The following is a 13,708-nucleotide window of genomic DNA, read 5'->3' as shown; positions in this document are numbered from 1 at the left end:
TGGGGGAACTATACTGCCTACCTAATGTGGGGGAACATACTGCCGACCTAATGTGGGGGAACATACTGCCGACCTAATGTGGGGGAACATACTGCCGACCTAATGTGGGGATACATACTGCCTAAGTTGTTTTTTCTAAACTTAAACCTCAGTATTCTGATTTAATTGCTGTGCTGGCACTTTGAGGGGAAAAAAATTGGCGTACATTACAGTTTGGGCACTCGGCTCAAAAAGGTTTGCCATCACTGCTTTATGGAAGGCCACAAAAAGCTATCACAGAGATTAAAGCTGTCAGTGTCCAGGAAATGGAAGACCACAGGCATAATTCATGTTAAGGCAAAAGTGGCAGGCCAAGTAAAATATCGGGAAGGCAAAGGTGAAGAATCTTGAGAACGGTCAAAAGCAGCCTACAGACCACCTCCAAAGACCTACAACATAATCTTGCTGCAGATGGTGTCACTTTGAATCATTCAACAATTCAGCACTCTTTGCACAAGAAGAAGCTGTATGGGAGAATGATGCGGTAGAAGCCTTTACTGCACACATGCCACAAACAGAGTCGCTTGAGGTATGCAAACACACATTTAGACAAGTCAGCTTCATTTTGGAATAAGGCTAGGTTTCCACTTGTTTTTTTTTCTGGCAGTTTTTGGAAAACAGCCACTGCAGTTTTTGAGCCAAAGGCAGAAATGTATTCAAAAGGAATAGGACATATAAAGGAAGGACTTACACTTCTCCTCCCTTATGGATCCACTTCTGAATTTGGCTCAAAAACTGCAGTGGCAGTTTTCCAAAAACTGCCAGAAAAAAAACTTAGTGGAAGCCTAGCCTAAGGCTGATAAAACAAAGTTGGAGTTATTTGGTCATAACAAGGGAGGTTCTGCATGGACTCAAAAGAACACAGCGTTCCAGGACAAACACTTGCTACCCACAATAACATTTGGTGGAGGTTCCTTCATGCTGTGTGTCCAGTGCTGGTACTGGGAGTCTTGGTAAAGTTGAGGCTTGCATGGATTCCACTCAATACCAGCAGATACTTGAGAATAATGTAGAGGAATCAGTCACAAAGTGGAAATTACGCCAGGGCTGGATATTTCAACAAGACAACAACCCAAAACACTGCTCAAAATCTACTCTGGCATTTATGCAGAGGAACAAGTCCAATGTTCTGGAATGGCCATCCCAGTCCCCAGACCTGAATATCATTGAAATATTACTGTGTCTTTCAGATACGGTATTTGTATTTGATAGCTCAAAATTAAATTGCTGATGCATATATCCAATTATTTATAAATAGAAATCATGGGCATAGTCAGGTGTGCCTAAACTCTTACAGTAAGGGATATATATATATATATATATATATATATATATATATATATAGTCATGGCCGTAGATGTTGGCACCCCTGACATTTTTCTAGAAAATGAAGTATTTCTCACAGAAAAACAGAAAAGGATTGCAGTAAGACATGTTTTGCTATATACATGTTTATTCCCTTTGTGTGTATTGGAACTGAACCAAAAAAGGGAGGAAAAAAAGCAAATTGGACATAATGTCACACCAAACTACAAAAATGGTCTGGACAAAATTATTGTCACCCTTTCAAAATTGTAGAAAAATAAGATTGTGTCAAGCATGTGATGCTCCTTTAAACTCACCTGGGGCAAGTAACAGGTCTGGGCAATATAAAAATCACACCTGAAAGCAGATAAAAAGGAGAGAAGTTCACTTAGTCTTTGCATTGTGTGTCTGTGTGTGCCACACTAAGCATGGACAACAGAAAGAGGAGAAGAGAACTGTCTAAGGACTTGAGAACCAAAATTGTGGAAAAATATCAACAATCTCAAGGTTACAAGTCCATCTCCAGATATAAAGATTTGCCTTTGACCACAGTGCGCAACATTATCAAGAAGTTTGCAACCCATGGCACTGTAGCTAATCTCCTTGGGCGTGGACGGAAGAGAAGAATTGACGAAAGGTGTCAAAGCAAGATAGTCCGGATGGTGGATAAGCAGCCCCAAACAAGTTCCAAATATATTCAAGCTGTCCTGCAAGTTCAGGGAGCATCAGTGTCAGCGCAAACTATCCATCAACATTTAAATGAAATTAAATGCTATGGCAGGAGACCCAGGAGGACCCCACTGCTGACACAGAGACATAAAAAAGCAAGACTACATTTTGCCAAAATGAACTTGAGTAAGCCAAAATCCTTCTGGGAAAACATCTTGTGGACAGATGAGACCAAGATAGAGCTTTTTTGGTAAAGCACATCATTCTATTGTTTACCGAAAATGGAATGAGGCCTACAAAGAAAAGAACACAGTACCTACAGTGAAATATGGTGGAGGTTCAATTATGTTTTGGGGTTGTTTTGTTGCCTTGAATGTGTGCAAGGAATCATGAAATCTGAGGATTACCAACAGATTTTGGGTCACACTGTATAGCCCAGTGTCATAAAGCTGGGTTTGCGTCCGAGATCTTGGGTCTTCCAGCAGGACAATGACTCCAAATATATGTAAAAAAGCACCCAGAAATGGATGGCAATGCTGGAGAGTTCTGAAGTGACCAGCAATGAGTCCAGATCTAAATCTCATTGAACACCTGTGGAGAGATCTTAAAATTGCTGTTGGGAAAAGGCGCCCTTCCAATAAGAGAGACCTGGAACAGTTTGCAAAGGAAGAGTGGTCCAACATTCCGGCTGAGAGGTGTAAGAAGCTTATGGATGGTTATAGGAAGCGACTGATTTCAGAAATTTTTTCCTAAGGGTGTACAACCAAATATTAAGTTAAGGGTGCCAATAATTTTGTCCAGCCCATTTCTGGTGTTTGGTGTGACATTATGTCCAACTAGCTTTTTTTCCTCCCTTTTTTGGTTTAGTTCCAATACACACAAAGGGAATAAACATATGTATATAGCAAAACATGTGTTACTGCAATCCTTTTCTGTGAGAAATACTTCATTTTCTTGAAACATTTCTGGGGTGCCAACATTTACGGCCGTGACTGTATATATATATAGTTTGATGACAGTTGTTAAAGGTATACGAGCACCTTGAGTCATCTCCCAATGTACTGGCTGGATGCTAACAAACAAAATTAAAAATACTATATGGCTTATCTTTCTGCTACAGTGCAGATGGACAAATGGTATTAAAAAGGTGACCAAGTTGCTTGTTCTTATTAGAAATGAATTGATCAAATGTATGACTACATTGTGAAAATGATATTGTGTGCAGCAAATTCATTCAAATTCATTCTGCTGTGCTTAGTTTTGGACACCAGTTAAAAGAAGACATATGGTAACTTAATTAAAGGGGTATGCCGGGCAAAAACATTTTATCTCCTATCCAAAGGATAGCGTATAAGATGTCTGACATGAATGGAGGGGGCATGGCATGATGTAACATCCCCAGTCCCGGAGGTTTCCGAAACTGGAGACGCAGCTCCCGCATAGAATGCGGGTGCTGCAGGAAGATAGCAGGGGGTCCCCAGCGGCGGGCCCCACGCGATCAGACATCTTATCCCCTATGCTTTGGATAGGGGATAAAATGTTTTTGCCCGGAATATCCCTTTAACATGAGGTATGACAGAGTTATTTGAATGTGTTCACATTTTTTAATAGAACAATATGGGAGGAAATGATGACCTTATATGACTTATCGTAATTGTATACCCGCAGAGCACACAAGGTTGTAATTTGAAAAAGGAAGATTATGGAGGGAATATATGAAAGCTTGCATGCCAATTTTATTGCGTAAAAAAGCTACACATTTTTGCACAAGCCTCATATTGCTCAAAAGTTTGCAAACATTTTAGACTTTTCTTTAATCTAATTTTATGGTGTAAGCATTGATAAATTCCCCCATTAGTGTTTCTTAAAAGTTTGAAATGTAAGGCTGTGTGATAAGCTCCCAAATCATTTGGTAATGGCGGAATTTGCACTTGTATTTAAAGGGGTATTCACGCCCCCTCCCATAGACCTGAATGGAGGGGGCATGGTGTGACGGCGCGAGGGAGCATGGCGTGATGTCACATCTCCAGTCCCGGAAACACAGATGTTTCCGGGACTGGAGCAGCAGCCCTGCATAGGATGCGGGTGCTGCACAGAGATCGCGAGGGGTGGGGGGGGGGGTTTCAGCGGCGGGCCCCCCACGATCAGACATGATGTCCTTGGCCGGAATACCCCTTTAAGATAGGGATGGACATTGTTTAGGAGCTGTGTGTGAACATAGCCTAAAGGGTGTTTTTGCCTTTATCTGCACCACCTTTTTGGAGTCAAAATAAATTCTGCCAAGAGAAACTTTTGGCCCAGATTAATCAATCTGTCGGACACAAACACTAGAGTGATGTACACATATCAACCAATCACAGCTCAACTTTCAGTTTTTTAACAAGCTATGGTAAAAATGAGAGCTGAGTTGTAATTGTTAATATGGGCAAAATCAGACAATTTCTGTCTTGAACAGATTGATAAATCTTGGCCCTCATGCGAAGGGCATAATCATTTCCCTCTTGTTAACATTTGTTCTTTGCAATTGATGGGAAAATGTATAAAATTTATAAAACACTATAACATTTCTTGCCCTGCACAGAGATTAATATAACACCTAAATTCCTTACCAAGAGGGTACACACAATCTACCAGTAACTTACCTATTTCAAAGATGCACACAGATTAGGGTCACCTTCATAAGAAGCTGTTTAACCTATAAGTATTTTTTCAGAATGTTGGAGGAAATAAACACAAACCTAAGTAGAATATACCGAACCGCAAGACAACAATACTGTATGCTTTTCTCATTTTTTTTTCCTATTAATGGCTCCAGAACTTGGAAGGATTTTTTTTATTTTATGTTATTTTATTTACTTCAATGAAATTTGATAATACGTATGGTTTGTTATAACTAACTACACTTCGTAACGTTCATTTCATGGTTTCTAACAGATTGAATCATTTAACTTTTAGGGTGCGTTCCCACAGGGCGTATACGCAGCGTATTTGACGCTGCGCAAAATGTATGGCAGCAGCGGGAAATACGCTGCGTATCCCTTGCTCACTATACACACAGGGCTTTCCGGCGGCAGCCCTATGTGTGTAGTGAGTTTTGGAGGCGGGGCCGTGTGCCGGCGTGTCTGTGACACGCGGCTCCGCCTCCAAAACTCACTACACACATAGGGCTGTCGCCGGAAAGCCCTGTGTGTATAGTGAGCAAGGGATACGCAGCGTATTTCCCGCTGCTGCCATACATTTTGTGCAGCGTCAAATACGCTGCGTATACGCCCTGTGGGAACGCACCCTTAATGGGATTCTTTTTTTAGTAAATAAAAAGTGAGTCATCACCATCCAACTTTTCCCTTATGTGTTCGCTGGTTATCCCAACTAACCTCACTCCCCTCCAGCTTTACTGCTTTCCCTCTCCCTCTTTCCTAGCTGATAATCCTGCCAGTCATAACCGTGAGCGCTCAGCGCTTGCTAGAAAGAGGTTCACATTACAGGGCCTTTCGAACCGCAGGGCCCCACCCAAAGGTAACCTGAGCATTTGCACTTTGTGGTGTCTTGTCCCTCTACAAGCTCATGAATTTGTTTCATCAGCCTTCACTTTTCATCTTTTTGTCTGCTCATTGTTTGTGTCCAAGTCACTAATCAAGTATGCACAATACATACTTTAGCAGAACCATTCAAGTGTATGTATATTTGCAAGTATGTCTATGACTCTACTTTTATTTACAGCAAAGACACAAAACATGCACCTGGGCTACATACATGGGGATAAATCAATAATACCGTATATACTCGAGTATAAGCAGAGTTTTTCAGCATGATTTTTCGTGCTGAAAACATCCCCCTTGGCTTATACTCGAGTGAACTCTCCGCCTGTCAATCCTTTCTCAGTGGTCTTCAACCTGCGGACCTCCAGAAGTGGCAAAACTACAACTACCAGCATGACCGGACAGCCATCGGCTGTCTGGGCATGCTGGGAGTTGTAGTTTTGAAACCTCTGGAGGTCCTCAGGTTGTAGACCACTGCGGCCTTCGTCATCATCCAGACACCCCCTTTAGCTTTCCACTCACCTCACCTCGGTGGGAAGGAAGGGGGAGCTGGTCCGGGCCATCTATGCTGCAGGGACCCTCCGGTGGGGAGGGTTAGTCGTTCCGGGCTTTCCATTTTCACCGGGGGGGGCCTTCTTCTCTGCACTCCGGGCCCGGCCCCGGACTAGTGATGTTGCCTTGACGACGATGCACAGGTACGCACATGAACGTCCCTGTGCATCGTCATCAAGGCAACGTCACTAGTACGGGGCCGGGCCCGGAGCGCGGAGAAGAGGCCCCCCCTGGTGAAAATGGACAGCCCGGAACCACTAACCCTCCCACCGGACGGTCCCTGCAGCACAGATGGCCCGAACCATCTCACCCTTCCTTTCCACCGAGGGGAGGTGAGTAGAAAACGAAAGGGGGGGGGGGGTCTGGATGATGACGATGGCCACAGTGGTCTTCAACCTGCGGACCTCCAGAGGTTTCAAAACTACAACTCCCAGCATGCCCGGACAGCCGAGGGCATTTTTTTGCAACATTTTTGCAACATCTGGAGGTCTGCAGGTTGAAGACCACTGATGAAGGGATTGACAGGCGGTGATGAAGGGGGGGGGGAGGATGACGGGGGTCTGGATGATGAAGGGGGGGGGATGATGTATTTCTTGGGTTTTTGGGGTGAAATTAGAGGCCTCGGCTTATATTCGGGTCGGCTTATATTCGAGTATATACGGTATGTGTACTAAATAATGACTTGCAAACAAAACTGAGTCTGAAGGTATACTTATGCCCCTACCCAATGTAGTACTGCCTAGAATATAGACTCCAAGATAACATAACTAATTACAAAAAACGGAGCTACTCATAAATATCAGAGCTTTATTATACATAAATGACAATAAATTTAAAACCACATGGTTAATTAAAAAGGAGGAAATCAGCACAGAGAGGCAGCAATCCAGGGACATGATAATTATAACACCATAGTAAAAAGTATTAAGCAGAGGGGAAAAGGTATACAACACAACTACTGGGGTTTATATGAACATTGCAAGGACCAAGTAAAGGAGCGTGCCGAATCTAAGTCACAGTAGTGCAAAGAACCATAAAAAAAAACACACCACAATGCTTGCCGAGTACTGAAGGTCCTAGGATGCCGCCACCCCTACACGTGTTTTGGTCCGCTGACCTTCGTTTGATTATTAACATTTGCAGGTCAAAGATTCACTGTAGAAATGTGATGATATTTGATGGTACCTATCAATGTGCTACTTTTTAATGTATTTACACATGGCTATAAAATAATGCAGTTTGTTGACGAAAATAAGCTGTTAATGTAAATATCAACTTTTTTTTATCATTATGTTATTTTTCACAATTCTGTACAGTTTTATTTTTCTTTTCTCATCCAGGGCCCTAAATCATCTGCACATTCATACATTTAACCCTTTAAGGGATATCCTAAGATTATAAGTATCTGATCAGTGGGAGGTCAAATTACTGGGACCTCCACCACTTATGAGAACGAGAATTCATTCCTAATAAATAAAGTGGCATCTTGTATACTCAATCTTTATTTCATTTACTAGCTATGGTCTTGCTGAAAATAGGCAAGCACTGTACTCACTTATCTCTGGCACTATGGCATTGTGAATAGCTGATAAGTTATAATCTTGAGATAAGCCCTTTAAGGATGCAACCTTTTTTGGACACAGCCTTTTTTTTCTCAGATGTAGTCACTTTATGTTATAATATCTTTGGAATGCATTTACTTACTCAAGTGGTTCTGAGAATATTTTGTTTTCTGTAATTAGCAGTTGACCAGTTTCTCCCCAGGTTGTATGTGGAAGTGCTTTATGTTAGGAAATAACAACATAGCAGTACATTGCAGACTATTATGGAAACGCGTGATTTCTTATGTTATCTCCAAAATATGGCCTCATTAATATTATCTCTATTAAGGATTTATGTGTGTCCAGCAATGTCTTACTTTTATTGGTAGGATATATCAGGTAAATTTATCAAGCTGTTTTATAATAATATATTATTTTTGTTGCCCATAACAACCAATCAGAGTTTAGCTTTCATTTCTTATATTGCTCTATTAAAATAAAAGCTAGGCTCGGACTGGTGCTATGAGCAATAATGAGAATCTTACTATAAGACAGTTTGATAAATCTCTCTATAAGCTTATAAAGATAGAAAGCTACAGGAAATTACGTTTTGCAAGCAGAATGCCAGCTTTACAAATAAGATTATCATTATCTGTGTTTTTTTACCAAAACAAGAATATAAATTTTTTAATTATTCATGGTCCTTTCCATTTTATTGGAAAGGGAACACATGACATTATAGAAGTAAATTGCGGCATACAGTGGTGCTTGAAAGTTTGTGAACCCTTCATTTTCATGTGCAGGTAAAAGTTCAACTACTTTATTTCAACTTCTTTAAACCAGTTCAGTGGATGCATTTCAGACATACATCTTCCCTTAGTCATGATAAAAAACATTTAACAAAAGGTATTGTATCATGACTAAGGCCAGATGTATGCCTGAAACATATCCATGATTTTCTATTGTCCGTGATGTCAGAACTGCTCTGAACCCCTTAACGACCACAGACGTAAATGTACGTCCTGGTTTGGCGGGACTTCCCGCACCAGGACGTACATTTACGTCCTGTGTATGACTGCGAGCATCGGAAAGGTGCTTGCGTCATACACGGCAGGTTCCGACTTCGTGCAGCAGCCGGGGACCCGCCCGTAATGGCCGACATCCGCTTTCTCCATTAACTCCTCAGATGCCGTGATCAATACAGATCACGGCATCTGCGGCATTGCGGTACTTTGATTGGATGATTGGATCGCCCGCAGTGCTGCCGCAGAGATCCGATCATCTAGCATGGCGGCCGGAGGTCCCTTCACCTGGCTCCGGCCGTCTCCCGGGGTCTTCTGCTCGGGTCTGAGATCGAGCAGACCAGAGCAGAAGATCACCAATAATACTGAGCAGTGCTGTGTCCTATGCATAGCACTGCACAGTATTAGCAATCAAATGATTGCTATAGATAGTCCCCTATGGGGACATAAAAAGTGTAAAAAAAAGTTGAAAAATTTAAAAATAAAAAGTGAAAAAAAAAATCCCCTCCCCCCCCCCCCAATAAAAATGAAAATTGTCTGTTTTACCCCCCCCCCCCAAATTCTTTGTAACAAACATATTTGGTATCGCCGCATGTGTAAAGGTCCGAACTATCAAAATATAATGTTAATGATCCCGTACGGTGAATGGCGTAAACATAAAAAATTAAGAAAGTCCAAAAATGCTGCTTTTTTGTCACATTTTATTAAAAAAAATAATAAAAATGATCAAAAAGTTTTATATATGCAAATGTGGTATCTAAAAAAAAAGTACAGATGACGGCGCAAAAAATGTTCTCTCATATAGCCCTATATACTGAAAAATGAAAAAGTTTTAGGTGGTCAAAATAGGCTGATTTTAGATTAGTGATTTTGTACAAAAAGTTTTAGATTTTTTTTAAGCGGTACAAAAATATAAAAGTATCTAGCCATGGGTATCATTTTAATCGTATTGACCCACACAATAAAGAACACATATAATTTTTACCGTAAATTGTACAGTGTGAAAACGAACTCCTCCAATTTTGCTTTTCATTTAAATTTCCTCCCCAAAATATATTTTTTTGGGGTTCGCCATACATTTTATGGTAAAATGAGAGGTTTCATTACAAAGTACAATTGGTCATGCAAAAAACAAGCCCTTATATGGGTCTGTAGTTGGAAATATAAAAGAGTTATGGATTTTAGAAGGCGAGGAGGAAAAAACGAAAACCCAAAAATAAAATTGGCCTGGTCCTTAAGGTGAAAATGGGCTTGGTCATTAACCCCTTAACGACCAAGGACGTATTTTTACGTGACCCAGCGTCATATCGGGTTGGTCCCGGCATGTATCTGAACCCGGGACCCGGGGATAATAGCGCACGGCAGTGATCATGGTGCCGCACGCTATTAACCCTTTAGACGCGGCGTTCAAAGTTGAACGCCGTGTCTAAAATGAAAGTGAAAGCTCCCCGGCTGGTCAGTGGGGCTGATCGGGACCACCGCAGTGAAAATGTGGTGTCCCGATCAGCTGGGACATGAGCGGAGGTCCTCTTACCTTCCTCCGGCGTGTCCCTTCGGCGATTGATTGCTCCAAGCCTGAGATGCAGGCTTGAGCAATCGACCGCCAATAACACTGATCACTGAAAAGCTATGCCTTTGCAGTGAACGGTGCTGGCAAAAAAAAAGTGTAAAAAAAAAGTGATTTCACCCTTTCCTTAATAAAAGTTAAAATCACCCCCCTTTTCCCATAAAAAAAACACCATGTAAATAAAAATAAATATAAACATATGTGGTATCGCTGCGTGCGTAAATGTATGTACTATAAAAATATATAATTAATTAAACCGTATGGTCAATGGCGTACGCACAAAAAAATTCCAAATTCCAAAATAACGTATCTTTGGTCGCTTTTTATATCATGAAAAAATTAATAAAAAGCGACCAAAAAGTCCAAACAATACAAAAACGGTACCGCCAAAAACGTCAGATCACGGCGCAAAAAATTAACCCTCATACCGCCCCATACGTAGAAAAATAAAAAAGTTATAGGGGTCAGAAGATGACAATTTTAAACGTATACATTTCCGTGCATGTAGTTATGATTTTGATAAAATCAAACCTATATAAATAGGGTATCATTTTAATCGTATGGACCTTCAGAATAAAGATCAGGTGTCATTTTTACTGAAAAATGTACTGCATAGAAACGGAAGCCCCCAAAAGTTACAAAATGGAATTTTTTTCTTTAATTTCGTAGCACAATTTTTTTTTTCCGTTTCGCTGTAGATTTTTGGGTAAAATGACTGATGTCACTACAAAGTAGAATTGGTGGTGCTAAAAATAAGCCATCATATGGATTTTTAGGTGCAAAATTGAAAGCGTTATGATTTTTAAAAGGTGAGAAGGAAAAAACGAAAGTGCAAAAACCGAAAAACCCTCAGTCCTTAAGGGGTTAAGGGGTTAAAGGGGTACTCTGGTGGAAAACTTTTTTTTTTTTTTTTTTTTTATCAACTGGTGCCAGAAAGTTAAACAGATTTGTAAATTACTTCTATTAAAAAATCTTAATCCTTCCAGTACTTATTAGCTGCTGAATACTACAGAGGACATTATTTTCTTTTTGGAACACAGTGCTCTTTGCTGACATCTCTGTCCATTTTAAGAACTGTCCAGAGTAGGAGAAAATCCCCATAGCAAACATATTCTGCTCTGGATAGTTCCCAAAATGGACAGAGATGTCAGCAGAGAGCATTGTGCTCGTGATGTCAGCAGAGAGCACTATGTTCCAAAAAGAAAGGAATTTCCTCTGTAGTATTCAGCAGCTAATAAATACTGGAAAGATTAAGATTCTTTAATAGAAGTAATTTACAAATCTGTTTAACTTTCTGGCACCAGTTGATTTAAATAAAAAAAATAAGTTTTCCACCGGAGTACCCCTTTAAGGCTGTTTTCACACTATCAAATTTATCCATTTTAAAGATCCGTTCAATGTTACCTTATAACAAAAAAAACTGAAAATCAGCCCTTAGAAAATGCCATACGGCCATTAGAAAATCCCATTATAGTCTATGAGATTTTTACATTACCTGTTTTTACCCGTTATAGCCCATTATTAATAACGGACATTATTTTGTGACTGGTGAATGAATGGAAGAAATAGTGTATGCACTATTTCTCCCGTTACTATCTTCTGTCATAAAATAACGTCCGTTATTAATAACGGGCTATAACTGGTTAAAACGGATATGAAAACCCCATGTAAAAATCCCATAGACTATAATGGTATTTCCTAATGGCCGTATGGGATTTTCTAAAGGCCATTTAACGGACGATTTTCAGTTTTTTTTTATAACGGAACATTGAACAGATCTTTAAAACGGATACATTTTATAGTGTAAAAGCAGCCTAAGACATTGAAAAAAAGCATTTGATCTTTTACTTGTGCTGGACACCATTCTTTAAGTTATTGTACCTAAAGAAGATGTCATCCTGTGTCTATTCCGGGTACTGCCAGGTGTGCTGTGGGAACACCTTTCAGATACTGATAGCAAAGATTTACATACTTTTGCCACTCACTGATATGTGCTGTTGGATCATTTTCTACAATAAATAAATAACCAAGTCTAATATTTTTGACTAATTTTTGGGATATGGTTTTCTTTATCTACTTTTAAGACTTGAGTGAAAATCTGATATTGTGTTTGGTCAAAACTACAAGCTTATTATGCTTTAAATACACTGCTCAAAAAAAATAAAGGGAACACTAAGATAACACATCCTAGATCTGAATGATTGAACTAATCGTATGAAATACTTCTACCTTTACATAGTTGAATGTGCTGACAACAAAATCACACAAAAAATTATCAATGGAGATCAAATTTATCAACCCATGGAGGTCTGGATATGGAGACACACTCAAAATCTAAGTGGAAAAACACACTACAGGCTGATCCAACTTTGATGTAATGTACTTAAAACAAGTGAAAATGAGGTTCAGTAGTGTGTGTGGCCTCCACATGCCTGTATGACCTCCCTACAATGCCTGGGCATGCTCCTGATGAGGTGGCAGATGGTCTCCTGAGGGATGTCCTCCCAGACCTGGACTAAAGAATCTGCCAACTCCTGGACAGTCTGTGGTGCAGTCTGTGATGTCCCAGCTGTGCTCAATCAGATTCAGGTCTGGGGAACAGGCGGGCCAGTCCATAGCATCAATGCCTTACTCTTGCAGGAACTTCTGACGCACTCCATCCACATTAGGTCTATCAGTGTCTTGCATTAGGAGAAACCCAGGGACAACCGCAACAGCATATGGTCTCTCAAGGGGTCTGGGAATCTCATCTCAGTACCTAATGGCAGTCAGGCTACATCTGGCAAGTACATGGAGGTCTGTGTAGCCCCCCAAAGAAATGCCACCCCAAACCATTACAGACCCACTGCCAAGCTGGAGGATGTTTCAGGCAGCAGAACGTTCTCCACGGTGTCTCCAGACTCTGTCACATGCTGAGTGTGAACATGCTTTCATCTCTGAAGAGCACAGGGCCCCAGTGGCGAATTTGCCAATTTTGGTGTTCTCTTTCAAATGCCAAACGTCCTGCACAGTGTTGGGCTGTAAGCACAACCCCCACATGTGGACATCGGGTCCTCATACCACCCTCATGGAGTCTGTTTCTGACAGTTTGAGTGGACACATGCATATTTGTGGCCTGCTGGAGATGGTTTTGCAGGGCTCTGGCAGTGCTCCTCCTGCTCCTCCTTGCACAAAGGCAGAGGTAGCTGTCCTGCAACTGGGTTGTTGCCCTCCTACAGCCTCCTCCATGTCTCCTGATGTACTGGCCTGTCTCCTGGTAGTGCTTCCATGCTCTGGACACTACGCTGATAGACACAGCAAACCATTGATGTGCCATCCTGGATGAGCTGCACTGCCTGAGCCACTTGTGTGGGTTGTAGACTCTGTTTCATGCTACCACTAGAGTGAAAGCACCGCCAGCATTCGAAAGTGACCAGCCAGGAAGCATAGAACTGAGAAGTTGTCTGTGTTCACCTCCTGCAGAACCATTTCTTT

The 13,708-nt window shown here is 41.1% G+C and overlaps 1 protein-coding gene across 4 annotated transcripts in view; it reads left to right on the top strand.

Annotated features, from left to right (window-relative positions):
- The window catches only part of MCF2L2 (MCF.2 cell line derived transforming sequence-like 2), a 503,791-nt gene that overhangs the window by 446,011 nt on the left and 44,072 nt on the right, over positions 1-13,708 (top strand). For 2 of the 4 annotated variants that reach the window (XM_056565302.1, XM_056565301.1), the window contains exon 27: positions 5,434-5,529. The exons of the other annotated variants lie outside the window; for them this stretch is intronic. In XM_056565302.1, the coding sequence (XP_056421277.1) occupies positions 5,434-5,529 (96 nt within the window). The remainder of the gene's footprint in view (positions 1-5,433; positions 5,530-13,708) is intronic. 4 annotated transcript variants of the gene reach the window in all.

The sequence above is a fragment of the Hyla sarda genome, chromosome 3 (assembly GCF_029499605.1).
Source record: "Hyla sarda isolate aHylSar1 chromosome 3, aHylSar1.hap1, whole genome shotgun sequence".
NCBI classification, from domain to species: domain Eukaryota; kingdom Metazoa; phylum Chordata; class Amphibia; order Anura; family Hylidae; genus Hyla; species Hyla sarda.
Note: the sequence above shows the minus strand (reverse complement) of the source record. Positions and strands in the feature narration are given on the sequence as shown.